General features: G+C 38.6%; 1 protein-coding gene across 1 annotated transcript in view; it reads right to left on the reverse strand.

The window, feature by feature from the left end:
- LOC117810667 (CUB and sushi domain-containing protein 1-like) overlaps nt 1-26,223 on the reverse strand; it is a 605,880-nt gene that overhangs the window by 307,895 nt on the left and 271,762 nt on the right. Inside the window, 1 exon segment of the mRNA XM_034680592.1 lies at nt 10,981-11,093. Within this exon segment, the coding sequence (XP_034536483.1) occupies nt 10,981-11,093 (113 nt within the window).

Here is a 26,223-nt window from a genome sequence, read left to right on the forward strand (position 1 = left end):
GTTAATGGTGTAACGGACTGCTTCTCCCTTACCGCCTCTCACTCTCGCACTTTCCCTGTTTGCAGCACACAAACACACACATATAAATTGACACACACAGGCACACATAAATACTTAAATATGCAGCTGCACCTGACAATTTAAGTCAAAAATCCACTAGAAGCCCTGCCTTGAGTTTAATGATTTGCTGTGTTTGCGCTAAGAAGCTTCCCTGCTGAATCTATTGGCTATGACTAAACTCACAAACCTATTATTCTCAATGAAGGGCACACAGGTACTGATGGGAGGGGGGTAACAGGTCGATAGCAAACCAAAACAGGCTATGCACTGGTATCACAGACATGCTGCAAATGTCATTCCTATAAGCATAATCATCGATACCCTGCTGAAAAAAGGAACAGTTTTAGACGTAGGAAATTACATTTTCTGTGTCTTGTGTATCATTTGTATCAGGTGTTTGCAGCACTATCTCCCCTAAGATGTGAGGGGATTTGAATGGATATATATTTACAAATCTACCCTGCATGCAATCAACACCTGGAACGAGAATCTGAGCCACATAATGTTCTTTTTATGTGTGCCAACACGTGTGATTTCAAACATGCATGTGTGCCGGCATGCTCCCTTTCAAGACATCTTCTTATATACATCAAAGCAATTTTCATAAGCATCACATTATGTTTACAGCAAGCCCATTAATTGCAGACATGGCAACCATTTCCACTTCAAACAGCTAATATTTTACATGTATATACAACCCATTTCATCAGTGTACATGCAGCCCATTTCCTCAACAAGCTAATCAAAAGGAAATCCAAATGAATTTATTTTCCTTTTGGAATGACTGAGACTTGTTTACCCTCTAACTTTCACTCAGATAAATGGAGTCTGTGTAGCTGTTGCCAAATCTACAAGCTCAATAATTCTCTGACCTAATGAAAGCGGTTATTATTGCGAATCTATAAAAGCTTAACAAAGAACACACAGGCGTTTTCCTTCATCAGCATCTACAGTGTATTCAGAGGGAACATATGCTGATCATTACTGCTGATTAAACGATCTACACGAATCCCAAAGGATAATGACAAGTGTGATGTGTCATAACAAGTAAAGGCAACAACGAGTCAATGAAAATCTCTCCTGAAAGTCAAAAGCCCCTGATGCTTCCTATTAGAGAGTATAAGCATGTGTTAGACATTAAAGAAAAAATTCTCTTGATGGATTCACAAAAACAGCTTGAGCACATTAATTCACGATCTCTGAACCCTGATATCTGAACCCCCCAAAGCATTCTGTTGATCGTTCTATATTTAGAAAGCTGGCCAACTGGATTTAATATGGAGCCAATAGCTGCATGACTGTCATTTAAAAAGAGGACATATAACAGCCTAGATTTGAGCACAAGAGCCATGTGAAAGTATGTGTGTTCAAAAACGTCAATGTTGAATCCTAGATAAAATATGCAATGCAGGCTCTGAGGTTGTGAGTTAGGATACACTTATTCAAATATCAATGCTAAATCTACACAAAAAGCGTTTCTGGCTTTTGTCACACATCCCTTTCTTCGAGCAGATGCTCTTTCATTTAATCAAATGTGGAATCTAAACAGATTCCTAACAAATGCACAATGGAGGACCCCTGCGTTTTGTTATTCCCCAAGTTTATCGTGCCTTTTTTTCTGCGGCACTAATGAGGGGTGATCTCCACAGGACGTCTTATCAGTCACAAGAAAAACTGCTTGTTTTGGTATCTGTGATGACTGATCAAGCACTCCTGTGTCCTTCACTTTTCACTACAGACGTAATCCAACCAATCAAAATGGTGGGGGAGACAGAATGAAAGAATAAAACATTTAAGAATATGTTTTTCTTCTGATATACCCCCTCACTAGCAAACTGGAAGAAGATTTTAGCACCCCAGGCTGGTGAGAAAGTTTGACCCATCACTGTCCTCTCAGCTCATCAGGAGCTGCTGCTGACAGGACAGCTGCTTCTGTGGACAGTGATGGACAAGCAGAGTCTGGAGTCTGTGTTGGAAGAACAGATGGATGCTTACACATCACATCTCGCCTCTGATGTGAGTTTCCAGAAAAATGTTTTGGACGCTGGTGAATCATGTAAAATCAAACCCAGAAACCAGCTTAAGAGCAAATTGAATAACTAACTTTCAAACAACACTTTTAATTCACCGAGTGAAACAGTGAGCAAAAGTAACAGGAAAGAAAAAATGTAACATAATAATTAAAGTCAGTATGAGTCACTGCTAAATTTAAAAATGTATCTTTAATAAACAATCTAGCATTTCCTTCTGACTTTATTTTTAAATCTGGAACCTTAAGCTCGAAAATCCCTCCAAATGCTGCTCCAAATTATGTCACAGCTCCCATCCACAGCACTGCAATTTTCTGCAATGGCTATTTGCAGCCCCCTGAGATTTAGTAAGGCGAAACTCTGTGAAATAAAGGCACCACTAAGAAAACTATCTAGCTAGAGGCATTGAGAAAAAAAGCTCTAGATGAATAAATCTTTCTTATGTGTAACATCATGTCTAAGGACCCAGAGTCCCAGAGCAGGAGGCTGCGATCTTTTTGCATCTGGTCCAACGGTTGGTGGCTACGGGGCTCTGGCTACAGTCTGTGCAAAGCCTTGCATCAAGTCAGCGAGATTTAGAAGCTCCTAGAAGTGTTCCTAATGGATTCTTCACCAGTTGACACAGAGAGAGAGGGAGGGAAAGACAGTGCTATGCCAACACCAAAGGGGATGAACTTCCTGCAATTTTACAGATGCACACACATTTAGGTGCAGACGCTCACACACTACATGTTATAACGCAGAGTTAAAGAGATGCTCATAGTAGCCCTTACATGGTGACAAGAGTATGGCCGTCACAAAAGAAAATGAGTGTAAAACTAAACAACAAATTTGTCTTTCAAATCCAGTGAAGGAAAATAATACTTAAGTGAAATACAGATTGTCAAAAAATGTACTTTAGAACAGGGCTCAAGGAGTTGTACTTTTTTACTGTCCACCACCACCAAATGTGGACTTTCAGGCTACTCCATTACAGTGTAGATTCCCTTTTCTGGTCATTACGGTTTGAATAATTAATTTTAAGGTTCTTCTTCATAATGCTAATTTATTTATTATCATTGATTTATTTATTTTTAAGAAGAAGCCAGCAGGGGACCTGCAGGCTTGAGTGCTGTTTACCTATCAAAGATGGATCGTCCTTATGCTGCAATGGAACTGTCCGTACCCACAAACATGCATGTGCATGCACCAACACACACACACACACACTCACACTCACACACACACACACACACACACACACACACACACACACACACACGGCCCTCACGTTTGTCCCTCTTCCCTTCTTTTCTTTATTCCCATGTCTTTACTCTTCCACCAATGAGTTTCCAGAGGTAGATCATTTTACCCATGTGTGTGTGTGTGTGTGTGCGTGTGCGTGTGTGTGCATGCGCATGTATGCTGAATGAGCAGAGACCCTTTCCAAGTCATGTTTTTCATGGAGGTCCCTGAACAGGAAAGGGAACTTTACAGCTAGCTAAGGAACTTTACAACATTCACAGACTTTGTGCGTGTGTGTGTGTGTGTGTGTGTGTGTGTGTGTGTGTGTGTGTGTGTGTGTGTGTGTGTGTGTGTGTGTGTGTGTGTGTGTGTGTGTGTGTGTGTGTGCGTGCGTGCGTGCGTGCATGCGTGCGTGCGCGCGTGAATGTGTGTGTTCGGGGAGACTGGATATGTTAAGTTGAGACTTTGAAGCTGACGTTTTACCTTGTCTCAAAGTTAAGAATGGTGCTGCGAGTCAATAATGTTTCCCTCTAACACAGTTACACAAGCACTCTACTGGTGTTGTACTTAATTCTCAGCAGCCTATACCTAATTGGCTTTGTTAATTAGAGCAGTTGTCTTGTATTCTTAGGCAAGATGGTAAATGGTAATTGGTCAAAATATCTCTTCGCCAGGAAATAATTAGTTTTGTGGTCATTTGTTTACTGGCCTTGAATAGCAGTACAAAACTACATCTGTTTATTCAATGAGACAAACCAGTTATTATTTGGTACACATTCAATGCTCTTATCAAGCTGGATTCATGTGGTTCTGTCCACTAGAAAACATTTTGAACTGAATCGTATAAGTATATTAAGACTGAATCCTTGGACCTGGTAGGCATATACTTGTAAAATGTCACTGGGCACTTCAGCTGCAATGATGCAATTTTCCTAACATTTTACATCCAGGGAACCACTTTTGTTTGAGAGCTCAGTTTAGACATTTTAATGAGTCGAAACGGAACCAGCCAGGAGACCATCACTCATGTCTTTTTCATAAAAGTTTATTTTGTGTCGGGATGGCTCAGTCATACTGTGAACAAAAAGGGAAGGCCTTGAAACCACCAGGTGTCTTCTTAAAGGTAGCAGCACTTAACAAGAGCTCAGGGGAAGTGCTCATAGTGCTTTTGGTTGCAAAGCAACAATTGCAAACTCATTTGAGGCTCCACTAAAAGTTTAAATATTTATAACTCTAAGTATTTGGCACCATGAATGCATGACATACGTTGGGTTCCCAGCAGCCCCAGACACGTGCACAGAGGAATCGTTTGCTTTTGGAAGACACCAACAGTGTGAGAGAGGTTCCTGGTGGAGGCACAACCCGGAGCTGAATCCATATGGTCTACAGCTCATCAGAAGCTATGGCTGCAGGTCTCAGTCTTGATGAAGGAGCTGAAGAGTTTGGGTTTGCTGACTGATTCTTAAATTTGGGGCTATTTGTAACTTGATCTGATAATGAGAATGATAATTTTGTTAGATAACTCCATCTTGCAGGATTTGACAACAAAGATCAAGACATTTGTATTATTTCAAATCCACTCCTATTTTTTTTTACTCCATCTTCAAACTATCTTTTTCCACATCTGTCTCTCTTCGAGTCACCTCCCCTCTGCCTGCCTGCCTGCCTGTCTGTCTCTCTTTGCTTCAGGGGAAATTAATTGATGATTATCTAGTCTCGCAGAGCTGGTTTGCAAACTTGCCTTTTTTATCAGCACTGCCTTGCTTTCCTCCACTTATGGCTTCATTTGACCCCTCCTGCCATTTATATTTCTCTCTTTCTTCATACATCCCTCTCTCAGAAGACTGGGGTCTTATCAGTTAGCAATTTGTAAAGACCTATGGTTCAATTTTATTGCCTTTAATAAAGGATAGAACAGAGAAAAGATGTGTTAGAGGACTGGTTGTGTAAGCAGAGAGAGGCTAACAGACAAGAGAGGCAGTTCGTTAAGGACTGTAACAATAAAGAGAAGAATAGAGTCTTTGTTAATATTAGTTTGAATCAACAGACACAGGGAAAGTGAAAAAAGGAAGGATAACAAAGAGGAAGAAAAGGGAAGGTGTGAGGGAGAAAGTCAGAAAAGTTTGCATAATTGGAAATGAAAATGCTTGTATTGTCCAGTTACTCTGAACAATTATATTGTCTTCATTGATAAACTGTTATTTATTTAAACTAGCCGGCTTTCAGCTCAGTTATTAGGTTTTTGTGCCTGCTTTTTTTCTTCTTTTTAAAAACAACATTGGGAAATAAGAGTTTAGTAGCCAAAAAGCAATTGTGACAAGACTCTATAATCAGATACATCCTTTCAATATGGTTACAGAAGTCCATCAACAGTGTTGTATGGTGTAAATAGTATCCAGGCACACTTCCAATTTACTTTGAACCATTTATCCTCTAACCACTTACAACATCAAGTTTAGCTGTAATGATTAAAAAACATTCTAAGGGTTTATCCAGTATTCTCGTCCTGGAAATCCCAAAGGAAGAAGTAAAGCTGAAGAAGTAAAGCAAGTGCAGCGTATGGAAAGTACAGCATGCCATACTTTCCAGGATAATTCTGTTTCTCTTAAGGAGGAAGTTTTTTATTAGCATTCACCTTTAATATAAGAATCTGTACTTATTTGAGTGTAAAACTCTCTCTATGTACCTTGTCAAGTTTATAATAAAGTAAAACAGCATCACAATACTACACTAGCTTTGTATTACAGGAATGACTATAACAAAATCAGAAAAAAACAAATCTCCAGGTGAAAAATCACAACCCAAAACTATCATAAAGAGACAACTGTAAAAATGTCTATAACATAGTTTAAAAGGCCAAATTCAAAGTCCACATACCAATTCAATATAACTGAACCTGTGTTCATCTTCTGAACCTGTTGATTTAGCACTTATGAGCTATAGTCATAGTGAGCTTATGCGCTAAATCTTAAGTTTAACAGGGCTTGGAGTGTGATAGAGATAATTTGCAACAGAAGACATGAATGGAGACCTCAGATTTTATATGTTTGTGTTTCTGATCCTGTAACAATTTCAACTTATTTTTTTCCTAAGCAGTTATGGACTTTTTTCAGAGTTGAATTTTAAATAGGATATGGCCTATCACCTAAATTAACCTTCTTTTCATCTCAGGCTTTTAGACCGAACAACTGCACACACCAGTAAAGTGTTAGTTCCTTTACAAGTCAAAGAGTCTTGACCGGTTGGGAGGTCTTGATTTGAATTAAGAGGAGCATCTGATTGATCTTTACAGCGTGGATAAAGTTGTAGCATCATCACAACATCAAATCTCTCTGAAATGGCCTGCTGATTCTGAAAACACAGCTGATTAATATTGCTTCTTGTGTGTCTTATTGCATATCCAGTTACCTTTATAATGCACGGTGGCTTTGTCTTTTCAAATTGCATAACATGTGTAAAAGGATATGGTTTATGATAATTGATTGTTTCTTATATAAGAAAAGCAATCCTTTGAAACTGCAGCAGTGTTGAATAATGCACATATTGTGTTCCAGTTATCTTCCCTCTAATACCTTCTATGAGACAATAAATCCACTACCTTTTTACATCTACAATGGATCAAATCAGCCTTACACACCAATTTGTATTCAGTCTCTGTTTTTCATTATTGTTACCTATGCTTACTCAAATATCTGTCATGTTTTCCAATTATTCAGTTTGTGGAAATACTTAAAAGCTGCACGATTCAATAGACAGCGACACAAGTGCCTGGACTTGCACACATCAGGACTGATCTGAAGACTGCTTCTTGCTTTTGTGTTGTTCTGAATCTCTTGTGTTCAGAACTGAAATGACAAAGCTTGTATGTTCTCTTCTATCATGTGTTTGACTTATGTAATCCTCTGTTCACTTACCTTTATACTTTTTCTTATATAAGTTATAAATCGAAGCAAAATGCAGCAGTTTCAACATGGCTGGTTACATATGAATCGTGTTAAGAAATAAGCACAGTCTGAACTTTTAATGTTGGTTATGAAAAAAGAAAATCTAGAGCCGATGTAATGTTTACAGAAGAGGCTTTACTTGCATAGAAAATTGCATGTTTTTACCCCATATTAAGTGTATAAACAATGATTGAGGAAATGTTTTTAGAGTTACCATCGAATCCACACTAAACTGCTCAGTTGCTGCTTAGAAATAAGCTGCAATGTATCCTCTTGGTGCAACAGCTTTTAGTTAGTAATGCATAAATTATAACTTAGTTAAAATTACTTTTCTAATGTGTTTAAACTCACACACTGCTGGTGAAGGAGCATGTGCAGCCTCAGTCCCAATGCTGCTAACACCAATAGCCCTGCTATGAACATTAGTAAAGCACTAGTATTTCAAGGGGCCATCTTAATATCTCTCTCTCTGAACTATCAGGTTCTGTTCTGGGCAGAGCTTTTTTTTTCCCTGCATAAAGACCGCCTGTATCTTTTTTTGGATGATTTAAAAATGTTTTTTTAAGGCATTTGTGGTGTTACCTCTCCTTTGCAAAAAAAACTCAAAACAGTGGTGTATGAAAATGTTAGAGTAGTTATTCATTTGTTGTATTTGGTATTAAAGAGCAGAAATGAAATATTATTTGTTGCAATAGAAAACAAAGACAATATTTAAATTACATTTTTGCATGTTTGACTACAGCCACTAGGGGGATCAATGAGGTTCAGTTGTTAGCCCTGACAGTTTAGGATGGTTTCTCAGTAACTTTGAGGTCTTTGGATTGAAATCAGCTTCAATCAAGCTTTACAGAAAGTTCTCTGGCCAGCATGTTGTATCTTGTGTTGGAACCATTGACTATATATGATTTAGACCAAGCGCCTCAAGCTCCTCCTATTGTGAGATATGAAGCAAAACTACCATCTCAATGGGCACTGATATAACATGTGGATGGAGCCAAGGCATGTGCAGAAGCAATCTGGCTGGTGGAGCTGCATGACTGACATCACATCCCCTCTTCTAACTTAAGCACATATTTAACTTACTGATAAAACATCTAAGATCGCTCATGGTCTACAGAGGAACAGGTTCCTGTGTTGATTTGATGCAGACACAAGCTCAATGACTCTTGTGTTAGTGTTTGTTATGTTTTCTCTCCCTGTTCCTCCTCTACCCTGCAAATCAAAAGCCCTGCAGGAGCCTCATTTGTCAACCAAGCTGTCAATCAATCATCTTTTTAACATTTTTTTAAATACACTGTTAAAAACTTCATGACTGGTTAAATTTGCAAGATAAATGGACTTAGCTAGCATGATTGATAACATCGCTGATAACTAGTTTTCTATACACAAAAGTATTGTGAATGTCACGCCTTGTTTTGATGCATGAATGCCATTTTCTTTACCATTGCCATTTCGTTTCTCTTTTCTTTCAAATATACAGCCATAGATACTCAGACGTTGTCATTTTGCACAAACACTCAGACACACAGAGCCATGAATCAAAGTCTAGGACATCAATGCAAAACACAGCAACTCAGAATAAAGACATTAGCAAAAAGACCTGTCAGTTAGCGGCACAAGCACACACCACATGAAACATTTACTTACACAAACAAACATATAAACAAATAAGCACGTACTCACAAATACAAAACCTCCTCAGGCAACACAGACATTTAAAGGTCCCCATGAAAGTGAACAGACAGAATGGGAAAAAAAATTACAGACAAGTAGTTCCTAGAAAAAGTCTAATGGATGTTACATTGGCTTTCAAAATGCAACAACGACGCATTTCCAGAAATATACATACATCAACACAACAAACAACAAATCATAGACAGATAGAGTACGATAAGGATTAAACACATGTGGATTTAAAGCCTTGGGAACATGACTTGAAATGTGAAAAAAAAGAAGTGAAATATTAAAATTATGTGTCATTAAACATCAAAGAAAATCTGAGTGAAAATAAACATAAATAACCAAAACAACTAGACAGCCTAGTTCAAAAACAGCCAATTTTCCAGGTAAGACCATTTCTCAGGAATGTCCCAAGTTAGTGAATATGTAATGACATCAATGTCCACTGTTATACTGGTTTACAAGTGCACGTTTGCATTCGCACACACACACACGCGCACACACGCACACACACACACACACACACACACACACACACACACACACACACACACACACAGGAAAGTAAGGGTGTATATGTCTCTTGAGTTTGTCTTTGATATTTAGAGTTCATGATTCATAGATGAACTGTTATGCAAGCGTAATGGAACACTGTGTGTATCCCTGTTTGTGTGTGTGTGTGTGTGTGTGTGTGTGTGTGTGTGTGTGTGTGTGTGTGTGTGTGTGTGTGTGTGTGTGTCTATGTCTGCATCCTCAAAAGGTCAAGCTTAAGATTTTTGCCGTATCCCAACAGGGAAGCAGACGTGGAAAAGTTGTGTACATCACATTCATAACACGCACAGAAGACACACTGCAATAAAAAAAATGCAGACAGGAAGCCAAAACAACGAGCACTGATGTGGACACGGGCCTCTCAATGTATATGAAATATGAATGCAGTAAACTAGAGAGGCCCAGATGGAGAAATCTTCTCACTCATATCAACCACAGTGTTACCTTTAAAACCAACACTGACACCATCACTCTAAAAAATGTACAGCACTGCTTCCTTCATATAGATTCTGGCAGAGGCCAGAAGGCATACCATATATGATTTTATTGGTCAAGAGCAGGACAGTAGAATAAGGTGAGTCTGGCAGAGAATACCAGCACTGACAAATGTAGAAACCAAGCTAAAGCACTGAAACATTTTGCCATCCTCAACATTTTAATCCTTTGTATGACACTTTCCCCAGTGAAGGAGAAAACACAGCTTTAGATAAACACCCTTTACTCTTGTGACATGATCAGTGAAATCTGACTTTAGCTGCCTTTTGCTACTCAGCTGTGGCAGTAAGTAGCAGACACTTACAGTATGTAATTACAGCAATGAGTGTTCATCTCAGTGCTAAAGAAGGAGAAAAGAAAACGACACTGGTGGTAGTGGGCAAGCTATGTTATTGGTTAATGTACCATGGTAAGCCTTAGGGACACATGAATCCACAACTAAAGAATAAGCATACATATAGAGCATCCATTAAAACATCCCTAACAGATGGATGGATGACGAAGACAGCAGCTCGAGGATGCAAGCCAAGAATCGCCCACATAGAACCACTAACATGACCTGCTAGTTTCATAAATCAGATTAAGGCTCAGCCGTGCAGTTTAAGTCAGAGGTCAGAACATTTCTTTCTATGTTTATCACTGCTTGTCCGATTCATTGTGATCAAAAGAGGGGAGGTCAACCACAAGATAACACTGTGCTATCATTTGACAGCTCAGATAATTCAAAAAAGATCTTATTTTCTGAATAATAGTAAAACAATGATGGTTTAAAAAGTTGGGCTTGTGAAATGCGAGAAGCAAATACTGATACCAAAGCTTTTTAAAAGGAATGATCTCCACACAAAATATTATTTCAAAATGAAGAAAAAAAAACTATTTTACTGGCTGTTCAGTAATCCAATCAAACACTTTGCAGGTAAAATCCACCATCAGTCATGCATCAGAACGCGTCTGTTCATGCATCCATCACTTTGCATGATCACACACTGTCTTACCTTCGTATACTGCTTTGAAGCCCTGTGCACTGACTGCAAAGTCGGTGGTAAACCACAAGGCCAATATGGATCCACTGCTGACTATAGGGGAGGGCAGCATGAATCCTGACAACCTGAAAAAAAGTAAACAAAATGTTAAAGGAAGCAGAACTCAGAAACACAGCAGGACAGTTCCCTGTTGACACCAAGGCAATAACACATCTGGAAACCCCAAACATGTTTAATTAGAAAAATACAAGATCGTAATATATGTCGGAACATTTCAAGAGAACCAGAGTATAGGGACTGATTGTCCCTTTGTCTGAAAGATCAGACACATTCCATTAAGTGTTCACACTCTTTATAAGCTAAGCTCAGAATTAAGAGCAAAAACAATATTAAAACACAAGCAGCTACTCTAAAACAGTTTCACAGTGGTACTTTTTTGTGAGAAAGTCAGGTGTTGTATGATAAATTAGGTGAGCTCTTGATTAAAGTGGAGGCTGTGCTGAAAAAAAAGCTCTTGAGGTTTAATTGGGATGTGATGGTTAAACGTTTTGGGGAGGTTTCTGAAGGAATAAATAACAAAAAGGCTGAAATGAAAAGAGATTAATAATGTGCTGACTTTTCAAACTAAGCCCAGAAAATGTGATGAAAATAATGTTTGCAATGAGGGAACTTTTATACATTAAGGAAATAAGTATGTGACATTCCACTTCCAATGACTGGAATATCATAGAGTAGACACAGATGCAGTTTATGTGGTGAAGCACCACAAAGACTTAATGTATACAATGTGGTAAAATGAAAAATCTTAAGTTACACCTGTAAAAAGAAAATCTAATCCAGACAGCATGTTTTTAAGTAGAAGAATGGACAACAAAAAAAGTCAAGTGACTTGACTTTAGGAATTGCACCCCCACACGGCTGTCCTCTGTTTCCTGTTGGGTTAGCTTAATGGATGCATCTTGAGTCACAGCCAAAGAGTGGGCTGTCCAGTGTGACATCCCCAGCAGTGCATGTGCAATTTACAGATGATGCACTTCTGTTTTTTGAACCAGAGCCTGACCTTCAGTGTTCACTGGGTTGCATTGCAGTCAAGAGTAAATGGTAAAGATGTTGATAAATACCTCCAAGCATGTTACTGGCCCAGATAAATCAGATTAAGGATCTCAATTTAGCTCTGAACTAAGCAGATGTATGTCACATTCCTTAAGAAAGAAAGAAAGAAAGAAAGAAAGAAAGAAAGAAAGAAAGAAAGAAAGAAAGAAAGAAAGAAAGAAAGAAAGAAAGAAAGAAAGAAAGAAAGAAAGAAAGAAAGAGAAAGAAAGAGAAAGAAAGAGAAAGAAAGAAAGAAAGAGAAAGAAACATGGCTGGTGCTTTTTTAGTTGGCTGTAGTTTCCAGTCAAAACACATCTTTATGCTTAAGAAAAAAGACCCAGGTTGAGTCAATCAATTGTAATTTAACAAAGGTTAGCCAATATCCTAAGCTACATTTGTGAAACACCGACAGAGGTTTTTATTAGATAAAATAAAAAGCCTAAGGAAAAATGAAAAACTCACATATAAATTGTTTTTCTTCCCAACAGTCTGTACAAATCATGGATTTAGTCTCAGTAACATCAATCATGGGTTTGGAAAAGAGTTGTGAAAACCATAGCAGACACCATATTAGAAATGCCAACTCAGCCTAACTACCTGGCAAACATTTTAAACTCACCCACCTGTCAGTCAAATCAGCCATGCCCCTTATTCTGCCTTATGCAGCATTACTTTGAGCCTTTTATATGATCAAACAGGAAGAGCCATAATAAGAAATTCCCAGCTCAAACTCTGTACAACGTTTTCCTTGGGTTTTGGAGCCGGCCTCAAGTGAACACTTCAATAACTACATATTTTTTTAGCACATCTGCATTGGTCTCAATTTTCTAAATCAGAGGTTGCTCAGTTCTATCAAATTCCTACAAAAAATAACCATACCATCACGTGTTTTGCAAGCCAGCTGAACATAGCCTAGGTTGTGACCTCTCACAATCTGATTGTTTTCTCATGGGCGGTAATTCCAGTTCCGGCCAAGAAGTAGAAAGTGTCAGTTTTGATTTTCTAACACAGATGATGTAGCTCTATGTGCAGGATCAAACCCTGACCTCAGCTGCATACAGGGCATTCATCTGCGGGGTGAATAGGTTTACCCCATGGTGCTCTTGATGTGGTCAAGCAGAGGGTTTCTGCCTATGCATTGAGAGCACCCAAAATAAGGAGATTGACTAGCTAGTGATCTTTCAGGTTAAGTTCTGAGTTAGGGTCTGCATCCTCAATGAGACGCTCTTGGAAAAGAGAGCGATAATGCACATGCATTTAGCCAACATATAACCTTGATTGGATGACTGAGCTGACCCTTAGGAAAAGAGTGAGGATGTCAGTTGTTCACAAGAAGCTCTGACTAGACTGCTCCTCCGTATTCGAAAAGCAGACATTTATTTGGGAATCTGATCAGTATGGCATCAAATGCCTCCTCCATGCCAAAGCAGGAGAAGACCTCGAGGCAGAACAAGAATTCATGCCTCGGAGTACAAAATCAGTCTAGCCTTCGAGCTGCAAACATTGTTGATGATGAGAAGGATTATGAGTCTGGGTAAGGTTGTTTTTCTGTTGCCACTGCAGACATGACAAGCACTGTTGTCAATCTCATGCATTCATGCATTTTTTTATGTCGCTGATTTGCCTAATACTTTGCATATTTGAATGCATACCGTTCATTTTGCAGAACCAAAAAACACAAAAAATTGAGATACACTGTTCCTTTTTTGAGAGTTCATAAAAGCCAGAAAGCTGAAGTAGAGTCAAGTGGCTCTTGATATATATCCAAATAAGGAGACAATGATTTGAGGACAAGGACACAAGACATTTTCTTGGTTCACTAAACACAAGAGTGAAGTGAAATGCAAGAGAAAGCTAAAGCTAAAAAAAAGCAAAGTAGGCAGTGGCATTCATTTGATACAATTCATTTCTCATTTTTTGAAAGGTCAGTTAGGTCGACAAAGCGTTGTGCAGGGGTGACACACAAAAGAAAAGAATGAAACTTAGAAAGTGGGAAAGAGGCAGACGCAAAATAAAAGGTTTCGAGAATGAAAAAGAAAGGCTGATCGAAAAAAGGCAGAGTAAGAGTAAGTCATTTAACTACGCAGCAACAAAGAGGACAGTGAAAACAGAGAAAGGTGAAAAATGAATAATTCTAATTCTCTGGCCCCAAAGCAAGGACACAAAGGACAGACAGGGGCAGATGAAGGGAGCATACGAAAAGCGACAAACAGAAAAAGAGATGGAGGTAAGAGAGGAGACAGAGGAAATGGAGGTCCAACGATACAAAGATGAGATTTCAGATGAGACAAGAAGAGAGAAGAGCAGCAATAAAGCTTTTGCCCACTGCACATGTAAATAAGAGTATTACTTTACTTAACCATAGAGGTGTCTGGCACTTATTTGTTTTGTTGCAGACACTGACCCAGTTATCGAACAGTTGTTTGGGTTTGAAGATATTTTTAGAGACTGAGCATTCAGGTAGTGGCTTGGCTAATGAAATATTGTGTGTGGGTTGTGTCAGTAGAGGGTACGCTAAAAATCATCTTGTGAAACTCCAGATGATGATTATTATTTACCATTCAATTCATCATAGATGTTTTAATATTAATTACAATGACAATAGTGATTTGCCAAGTGCTGATTACTGATTATTGTACTTGGGCAGTTACTTGATAGTGTTCCAGTATTGAAGACAAAACCCACCTAAACTAATTATCATCATTATTGTCATAACCATCTGAGGAACTGTCCTGTTTTTAGCTGTACACATATGCACACTACCACTCACTCAGGGAAAAAAAAGCTAAAATTAACATACACAGTCCACCTCAACCATTAAACATTGTTTTGTGAAGTTTAAATTCAGTTAGGGAATCTCTGGCTAATGTAAACGTGAGATGACAAGCTTCTATCTGCCATACATTTTGTGATACTTTCTTTAAAATGTCTAAAAATTGAATCCCACAGTTTTCTGTGTGTTTTCATTAAGTGTTTGAGAGTTAACAAAAAATGTTAACCAGACAAAGATATGCAAGCGCAAGGATAAAATTAAATGTTCATGCGCGTGTTTTTCTTTTTTTTTTTTTCTAACGTCACATTTACCTGCATGCTTTCTCTGAGTAGTTTTCACCAGTGACCCCAGAGCCAAGTTGAATATACCGATTCTTTTTTTTTTGTAAATATTGTATGATGCCAATACTTACAATGTCAAAATTACTTGTCAATTACAGAAGTGAGTCTGGCACACCACTCAATCATATATTCTTATAATATTTTTCCCCTGATTCCGTGGATTTCATGTCACTAGCATTCCTTTGCTTAGTTGTGTGACCATTGTGTACATTTTAAGGTAGTGAACTGCATTTTTGGTGCAGCTTCATTTTTTCTCGAACAGTAAGAAAAGTGCCTGGTCACAGGCTGTAATAAATCACCTTGGGGGCCCACAGGGGAAAAGCACTTGCATTCTCACATGAATATTTCAGCACTCAACAAATAAAATGTGAACAAAGGGAATTGGGTATAACTAATTATTGGGAGCGTGCCTTGCTCATTCATTTTTAATTTCATGGGTATACGAACTTTCAAGGACATTTTGGACAGTTGTCAGAGAGTCATGGAGAGGTTGTCTGTTAGGTATGGGACATTCATTGATCAAAGACAAACTTACTACTATATTTTGGTGCTACAACACAACCCGAGACTGCAAAAGTCAAACTGTGTGGGTCTTCTTAAATGAGCTTTGGTATTAATAAAACATGTCACAATACAGTTTTCCGTATGTACACATACTAAACGTTTAAAATAATGAGCCAATACAAACCTCATATGAATCACATAGTGCAAACCAAAATGCATATTTATTATCTTGTTGCTCAGTCTGAGATTTTTTTTTCTGATTTGTGTCATTATGAAAAATTGTCCAAGAGACAGAAGATAATTTATTCACACACGAGTTCACGTGCACACCCCACTTTCAGTCACTCAGTCACGTAATGAGCTGTAATCGTCTGGCTGTCACTATACTGATGGACCGACACGATTCTATATCCCTGCCTAGCCCTGCTTATGTCTTTGTGTCTCTCTATCTCTTTTGTCTAACTATCCTCCCTCTCTCTACACTCTCTTTCTACCCCCCCTCCCTCAGTTCAGCACCATGATCATACGGCTGTTTGACATTTATTCAAAATAACTGAGCTGGGTTAAGACTATGTGACTGTTAATCCAGTTGGTCAACTGTCCAACCAGTCAACCAGCTTATGTAATCAGCCACTCAGCCGGTCCATCTGTCTGACTGCCCATTTTTATTGCCTGTTTAACATCTATCTCTCGCTCTATCAGACTGTTGGCATGTTTGATGTTGACATGAATCTTCTAATGCGATGATTACTGTCTGAATTGGATGGGAGTACAATAATGATGCCATACTTTGCGACAGAAAAGCAGCATCAGTGTTAATTTCATTACCATCACTTCACTAGTCCACACATTAGACAGTGGCTAAGAAAAAATATCTGAGTTAATGAGTTGTCTACTGAGAATAATTCAACTGGTGCTGTTTGGCAGCACTTCAGCATTGCACCAACTGAAAGGCCATACCCAGAAAATCTGAGGAAAACAATTGTATTTATATAAAATAAAGTGACAGCCAGATAGAAAAATGTTTCAAATTTGACATCTCTCTTGATGATCCAGGGGCTCTATTTGTAATTATAAACCTGGTAAAGACAGCCACAGGGTATGATAGTATGTTTCATGCTTTTAAAAGAGAGAAATCTTGATTCATTGAATTCCCAGTAAAAAAAAAAAAAGGTTCAGTGACAGCTCGACATGCTGTTATCAGTCAGAGATTAAGCAAAAAGGCATACTGTGCAACCCACATAGAAGTTATGTTCTCCCTTTGGTTCCACCACAGCCATACTTTATCCCAGTATTAAAATTAACCACTGAAACATAACACCTGGTGAAGCTTGTATGGAGGAAGAAATCAATGGCGTCAAAAAGTGGTGGAAAGATAAGAAACAGATGGTAGCTTTTATTCAAATGAGTCAGTGCAAAAAAGGGTTGTTAGCATTTTGGTGAAAATTGGCTGTTTTGCTAAGAATAGACATCTCAGAGACACGTTTGTTTCCATCTCAACGGCAGTTTTCTATTGTTAAAGTGACAGGCTGAAAACAGAGTGTCTCTGCACATGTACTAACCAAAATAGCAGGTGCTTTCTGAAGCATCTTGACTGTACATGTGCACGACATGTAGTGTGCTGTTTTTTGCCATTAAAAAGAGCCGCATTACCCAATGGGAGTACTGTTACAATGAGATTCATAGATTATGAAGATACATTAATTGTCCATTTAATTTTAAGTGTGCTGATATTTTTGTACCTCACTCTGTATTTAATAAATTCTCAGATAAAGTGAATTTAGGAAATTAAATCTGATGTTGTCATTCTTATCTGCAAATGTTACATCCTCATCAAAATCCCATGACTCTGGGTATGACCTCCAGTCTTCTGGTAAATTTAGCTTTTAAAAGATCAACCAAGCAGAAAATTTAAATAAGTGCAGCTGGCTGTATTTCAGTCTATCAACTCACGTGGAATAAATGATATACAAGCGTAGGACACTGCATAGATGATTTGTGACAAGGTTCTGAGCATAGATTGTATAAAACATCGACCAAATAGCCATCCCGAGTGAAGACTGAACTTTAAGAGCTGCCCCTACTGACTGCCTGCAGTATAGGTCTTAAAGCCTGCCTTCTATGTTATAATAGAGGGAACATGGGTCACATAAAAAACTTAAATACATGTCAAATAAATGTAGCAATCTGCTCTGCTGTGGACTCTACTGACCTGAAGGATCTTAGCAGTGTAAATTAAGCCTGTGTTATGGTTAGTGGAAGGTGTGTGACGTCAGTCCTGTGGCTCCACCAGCAAGATTACTCCTATACATGCATTGTCTCTACTGGTTGATTTTCTCCACTCAGCACCCATTGAGGCAGAGTTATGACTTAACATATCACAATGGGAGGAGCATAGGTTTAAGGTTGAGCCAGTGTGCTCTGTATAAGTGTACAGTAAGGAAGGTACCTGCTGCCTCATTTTGAACCAGTACAAACCCTGATTGTTTAGCTTGAGATGGAAAAGTAGTATATAAATAACAGATGAACCATGTTTTAATACCAAGTCATTTACACTAAGTGAGATTTTTTATTTTTACTTTTATCCTCAATTTAATTCACATTAAGATAAAAGATGTTTAACACCAGTTTTTACCATAAAGCATCTAAACTTGTCTCTACAATTAAAGCAGCTAACAAACATGTAAAATGCAGCATAAAAGAGCCTGTAGAGGCCTCTGGTTTTCATGTTGGTGGTCTCATTAGTTTAAGTATACCACTGTCTCTAAATTAATGTGTTATTGAAGTATTGATGTTTAAATGTTGATCCCTCCTCCCTCCTCTTTAAGGATTTATGCTCATATTGACCAGTACTGACTGAATGTATTTCAAAGACTCTTTCTGCAGGGCTCATACGCTGTTTTCCAGCAACGGCCTTGACACCCTCTATCAATCACACCTTAACAAGAGCAAATAAGGAGTGATGTTAGCAGCTTTGGGATTTTAACACCTCACAGGTAAGAAAGATGTGTCTGTACAGGCAGTTGTTGGGTGAAATCCACCAGCCCTCAGGATAAGTCCAGGCAGAAAAGCGAAGGAGAGGCTTATTGAATGACCATCATAATGGTTTTGACCGAGGCACTTGACCTGTGACTGCTCTGATGAAGGCGGAACAACAGACTGCTGTGCAGGGACACTCAAAGGTGTACAATACAAGGGCTAAATGAAGTGGAAAAAATACACCAGATTTCAAAGTATTACTTTCCAATGACTCATCAGAGCCAAGGCAGGGGGCTTCCAATATCTAAAAATAATATCTCTTTCTTGTTTGTTGATATTTTTTTGTACAAGTCACTTCATGTTCAAATCAAATCGTGACTGAAAAATGACTGAAAACAATTTTATATGTTTTTGATAGCTTAAAGCAAGCTATGAGTCACACTTTCATAGATATATTTCTCAAACAAGTCAAAGCAATGAACATTTCACTTGGGTTTTTGCCATTTTTGCACCATCAAAAATATGAAATGTGGCCATTCTTCCTGCTGGTAGACCTTCACAAACGAATTGACCTGTATATGACATGATCTAATAGTAAACAAGTTTTCTGGATCCATCACATAACCAGAACTTTAAGGAAATGATGGAGTGAGATCTTAAAATAATGTTCACATTTCTCATGATGCGTTTCTCAGAGTATACCAGGTTCATACATCACAAAAATCCCAGACCCACATCCTACAGTGGATCACTTGATTTGAAAGCAAATGTTGAGGGTCAAAAGACTACAATTAAAGATTATATAGTTATTGGCTGAAAAGATCTAGGGTATGACACAGATATCAGTTAGATGAAAACCTTGTTCAGGAATTTGTAAGAGATACAGCAGAACTTTTTGTGTTCTTAGTTTGATCTGTTGCAAATGAAAACAATCAGGGTTAGGTACAGGCTCCTATTGAATATTGCAGACCTCTACTCACAGATGCACATCAGAGATGCCCTAAAAAATGAAAAGATCAAGGATAAGATCGGTAGTGGATTAAAATTTAGGAAATTATATGCAAATTTCATGGATTGCTATCCAGATTAAGGATTTTTTAGAGTCCAATCTTTCCTGTTTTCTGAGATATCTCAAAATAGAATCCCTCAAAGATCAAGTGTGTAATCTCTCAGATATTGTCCTTATCTGTCATGAATACAAATCTACCACCACACTGCATAGTGCCGCATTTTTGTGCATTATCTGGTGTGCTTCTGCAAAACTTGGGTTAACTTTTTAGATAGAATGCGACAAAAAAATGTGACCATTTGGTGCGGTGAAAACAAACAGAAGCTCATTCAGTCATTTCAGAGACGGAGACTTACTGAGAGACAGCAGCAATTTATACCTGTGGTTCTCCATACATCTCCAGGCTCTGACATCCATAAAAATAATCTGCCTCTCACAAACAAGAGAGAAGACCAATGTTAACTCATGAGACAAATATTACTATTCTCCATCTTGTTGAGCATTTTGCTTCTTTCAAACCCTTGATGCACCTCACACTCACACAGTGGATCTATGTGCACGGCTGTAACTATTTGTTTCTACCTGTCATCTTGGGAGTGTAATACAGTTTTTCAGGCTGTCCACTGGAACACTAGTCTATCAGTGACACAACACAGCTCGGAGTAAATGGATAGACATGCGGTGCCTGTTGTGCAGAAGACAGAGACTAAGAGAGGAACAGTAGCAATCAGATGATTGAGGGGACCTGAAAAAGAGTGAACATGCTAAAAGCATTAACCAACCTGATTTTCAAGTGTGGATGATTTTTTTGCTGCCATGGAAATGGTGAAATGGTGGAAAACAGGATGAGGACACTAAGTGTTGTTAAGTAAAGAAGGAGATTTGTTTTAAATGATAGGCGTACTTGGCAGTGTCTCCAGTGCAAATTGTAAACAATATGTTAGGGAAACTGTGCGGTATAAATCTCTGGCAACAGGGCTGTGAATTTTGGGGAAATTTATGAAGCCAGAGAGATACACAAAACATCCAGAGCCTCTCTTCTCTCTGTGTGCTGCCGAAGTACAAAAAAGAAAAAAGAGAGAATAGCCTCAGGCAAGATGGGCATTTTTCCTTTTTTAGTTTCTCTCTGTGTTAACACTCAATACATATTACTGTTGTCATGTGAAATACTTGTAACTCCAACTTTGAACTCTGCTGGATGACTTTTTAAAAAATACATGGGTCCCAAACTAAACAGTTGGTGCTTTGGAGATATGAGGTTTTAATGACATTATGGAAACAAACTAATGGAGTGAATGTTGACTTTTCAAACCACACAACTGTGCAGCACTTTCAGAGGATATCTAACTCTATTTAAAGATAATTAATTCTCAAGCTTAATTGCAATCCCCTGGCTGTGGAACTATTTGACAGTCTACCTAAGGCTAGCTGCTGTAGCCTTAAGCTAACTTCTTTTTTTTTAAATAGCACTTTTAAAGCCTGGATTTAAAAGTGTTAATGAGATATTTAATACTGTTTGCTTTGATTTTTTGGGGAGGGCAGAGCAGAGAAATGAGAGAAAAAAAAACATTGAAAAAAAGAGAAAAAGTTAGATAAGTTATTCTAGGAGGATTTGTGTTCATGTGTGTCAGAACACACATGACACACACATGAACATGGAGGCACAGAAAGACAAATAGATCTTATTCTGAAGGGGAATTATTGCTCTTTTTTCCGATAGGGGCGCATGTTACCCGCTCAGATAGACACACACACACACACAAAATAGCTCTCTCACATGCACACAAACATGGGGATAACACAGGAAGTGAGAGTTACATGCTGGAATCACACAGATCTACATGGCAGGACTGCTGCAGTGTTGTGAGGAGCTTGGTGCCTTGCTTCAGGACACTCTGGCAGTGGGTGGCATTTGATTCGTGAGATATGAGAGTATGAATCCCGCTGGTGTCCTTGAGGAACAGTCTGTTGTGAGATCCCCTGATATTTAAACCAGGAATCCACCCAGACCCCCCAGTGCCCATCAAACTGTCTGTCTACTACGAGGGATCTACAGAAGCCTGTGTGTGTTAGGTGAGAAACATACTTCCTCAAGTTGATATAGTTATTTATCCCAACTATCCTGATGTTTAAAAACAAGAAATAATACTAATTATCCTTTTTTTTTTCTTGAAATATCAGACACAATACATAATCTTGCTAAAAAAGAGAAGGTAATTAAGTTGACGATTAAGAGGACAATGAGCTTTGTTTAGCAGTAGTTTTTATTCATTGCAGCACAAATAAAGAAATTAGGATATTCTGTGTTCCACTTAACCTGCACAGTAAATTCTTTTATCAGAACAACCAAGGTCAAAAATAGATGTGTTTATTTTATGTCTTAAGACTTCAAAAGCTTAAAAAAGCTTCCTAAATTAGCTCTTTGTCCAGTCTAGAGATATTTATCAAGCACAAAGCCTGAGAGAATTATTTTTCCTTTGCTTGCACTGTCTTTTAATCCAATTCAACAGATGAAAACGTACAGATTTCCAGCAGCCTCCTGTGATTTGCAGTATGCTAATTATCACAGGAAATTGTGATATACTGTATGTCTCGTTTTCAGTGTTAATCAAGTAACAGATTGGGTACAAATCACATCCCACAGAATAAAATAAATGCTGCCTCAGTGTCTTTCAGTACCCTGACTTGCAATTTGCACCAATTATTACAATCATATTGCAAAAATAGCCTGCATTAAAAATGCAAATTGCTTTGCAATTTCTGAGAGAAGCTGACATAATTTTAGGTCACAATAGGTACAAAAAAGCTTCACGAAATCCCAGAGGGACCAATTTGTCTGAGCTGTGGCGAGGAACAGGAGCAAGACGGCAGGATATTGTGTCGGTGGTTGGCATGGAGCCACATCTTGCTGGGTTGGAGACTGCTGTTTTTCTAACTGTGATTCAGGCCTTCACATGGGTCACTGACTGCTTCAAGTGGGCCCTCACAAGATGATGTTTTATTGAGTGGGAATCTCAGGTTGAAACAATGAGGTTGAGAAAGGGGTCCCATGTGTTAAAAGGACTGATTTTCCCTGAAAAGAAGATAAGAGAGTACATTTAGTCAGCGCACCATTAACTGAGCTGCTCTGTTTCTAGAGCAGAGTTTGACTTCTGTGAAGCTCTGCTGTCGAGGAAGACGCTTTATCCAGTCCCTTCCACAGGAACATCTCACTGCAGTCATTTATCTGCAAACCAGCGTCGAGGTGCTTGAACCCAAACCCCACAAGGACTCCTAAAAGCTGGAAAATTTCAACTGATCAGGAGCTGGATGCACACAGAGTCAAAATGTGGCAACAAAGAATTAACTTTAAAAAAGCTCATTCTGCCTAGCAGCAGCAGCATTATCAGCAAAGGTTTGTGGGTACCCAGACTGCTGGCTGTTAGCCAAGACTCTGGGTCCTTCAGACTAAAGTACTCTCCGTCTCTGTCTCTGAAACATACACAAACACAAACACACACACACTTTTGTTCTCAAGCCTATAGAGGCAAAATGCAGGCTACACATTTCCCACCTCCAGAACCTCCGAATCTGCAGTGTTGCACTGTCACAAAGCACTGGATTACATAACATGCATCTGTCAGTCAGCAGTGTATGATCTCTGCATAACAGCACTAACACTTTCTGCAATGCTGAAAGAAAAATCCTCAAAAAGCAAGTTAGAAGTTAAAAAATCATTAACCCTTCTTAGTAATGTAAAATTTGAATGCACCAGCATGTGTTTCTATTACTGCACATAGCATTCGATATGATAGTCATTTAAACAAAATGAAACTAAGAGATTCAAGCACAAGAATATGTTACTGAAACCACAAACAAATATACTGTATTATCTCTATTCAGAGTCAGGTGCACAGAGTAGTTTAAGGTTAGCATTTTGCTTTAAACAGTGTGTTATGAGTGCTTCCTGGGGATTTGGGGGTTTGAGCTGCTGTCCATTTTATAGTAATGTCCCCGGTTTAAGTGTGGCCAGGGACTTTAGTTGCATGCCATGCACTTTCTCTCCCCCTCATGTCCTGTCAGCTCTCTATGGTGCGTTATCTAAGGCCAAACAAAAAAGGTGGCCGGATGTCATTTAAGTGTCCCTCAGTTGCACAGAAAAAAATCTGTCTCTCTCAAACTCACATTGGGTATTTTCACAAATCACTGGTGCACATGGCAGTGGCAGATAACTAAAATGAAAACTGGCCCAAAGCCTGACACTGGCTCTTTTCCCTCAGTAAAGTGGGACACTTGGAACAAAAACAAATAAAGAGCTAAAAGTTGTGAATGTTAGTTATGGGTGTTTGCCAAACAGAGGAGTTCTTGGCAAATGTACGTATCCATTTGAAAAAAAACCAACATCAACATACGGGAAAAAACAAAGATGGGCAGATGTGATTAAATAATCAGCATTATAGAGACGTGTCAGCCATTGAGGTTTATAGGAAAATCGCCAAAAACCTCCTATAGTGCATCATTTCTTCATAGCTAACAGAAATTCTGGAGCTGGAGTGCAAAACTAAAAGCTGTCACTGTTCTTTTTTTATTTTACCTGAAGATAATTTCTACTAAAAACTACTCGTGAAAAATTAAGTCTCTCAAAATGTCTCTTTAAATGTCTGAAGTGTTAGGCAGTGTTCCCACACAAAGTAACCTCATGCTAGTACTCTCATTTAAATGCATCTGTATAATGGCACAGTGTTGGGGCTCCAGCAAAGTGACAAAAGTTAAACTGGATCAAGGTCCGCAGCTTACTTCGTGTAAAACAAATGCTGCTCATTTTGTTGTATGTGTAGAGTAAATGGTATAATCCTATCGACTTTGAAATGGAGGATATCTGTTGCTGTTATAATCTTTCAATTGCTTATTTTAAACCACCAGGTTGTGGCATGGTGTCTGATGGGCCTCTGAAACCATGAATCTGTTAATTGATCCCCTTTAAAATTTTACCCTTTGCATTTTCTTGAAAATTCCAAACTGAACTTTATTTATAGGTCACTACAATCTGAAAGCAGAGCTATATTGTATCACTGAACTGAAATGCAAGATTATTCATCTTCATTGTTTCTTCTTAAACCAAGTACTAAAAAGACAGGACAGTTTTGCGCTGGTAGAGCCCACAACCTTAATTTCACAGCGCTTCTCACTACTGCTTACTGTTGCTTGGTTAGAACATTTCTATTGTGGCACCTTCCCGTCATTTGGAAATTATGGCTAGGTCCATTTAAAATTACTCTGTATGCTTATAATTAGCATTTATTCAGGGACGTTTTAAAAGATGTCATAACAATGCAAAATAAATCAGATCCTGGCATTAGAAGCTGCTCAAGACCTGGAGATTGTACCTCTTAAGAAATAAATATGTGTGCATAAGATAAACTGTATGAGGAAAAGGCTGTTTCTTTCAGACTCAACAAGGTCAAATTTGGGATTGTTTGGGAAAGATCAGCCCACCCATTGCACCAGGACCTCCATTTAGTGGCTGCCAGGATTTATTGTTGCTGACTGTCCGCTGATGAGCCACTGTCTGTAATATGAATGGTGACTCCATCCCCTTCTATTTGCAAAGAGATAAAGCAAAAATAAGACCTATATGGAAACAATATAGGCTTGGCAGAAGAGAGGCTGGAGGGTTGGTGGATTAACATCACTAGTTAAGCAGAAACTCATGGCTATGGAAAGTTAAATTACTCTTGTGTCAGAGGTGGTTACGTTTTTTTCACTCGTCCTCTACTTTGTTAATCTGGTAAAAAAAAAATGATGAAGGAGCACCCGTTTGTTAACAGAGCAGTCAGTAATTACATCACATTCCCTCTTTTTAACATCAAATAACACATTTAACTTAACTTCTTAAAAAATGAACACTTGAACCAAAATCAGCATGAAAGAACTAACTGCTCTGACAGAAAGCATATTTGAGAACATTTGATTTGACTTGTATTTTGATTTCCTAGTTTGACCCATGTTCCATCTGATATAATGGAGGAGGCAGGGTTTAAGATCTAAACTTTTCCTTCTTTCTCTACCTCAACCATGTTCCTCCCACCTCCTCTTTTCTCATTTTGTTTCACAGCACAGTCACAACATGAGGACTCATCAATCTACAGGTTGACAGGTGAACAACAATTACTGTTTTACACACACACACACACACACACACACACACACACACACACACATAAAGTACCACATCAAAAACACATATAGTTGCTGTACTTCTAATATATTGCTAAATCCATCACACACACACACACACGCACGAACACACACACACACCAGCATAAACTGTAAGGTGCTCAGCCTTGGCCATTCTCACACACATGCACACACAGACACACACACACCCACACACACACACCCACACACACACGCCCACTGCAACAATAATTTAACACTCTTAGTATCAAGCAGACATTGGCCATAACCAGCCTTGAGAGCCAAGATGAGAGCTCATATATATACACACACACACACACACACACACACACACACACACACACACACACACACACACACACACACACAATCAAGCAAAA

This window comes from Notolabrus celidotus, chromosome 3 (assembly GCF_009762535.1).
Source record: "Notolabrus celidotus isolate fNotCel1 chromosome 3, fNotCel1.pri, whole genome shotgun sequence".
NCBI classification, from domain to species: Eukaryota; Metazoa; Chordata; class Actinopteri; order Labriformes; family Labridae; genus Notolabrus; species Notolabrus celidotus.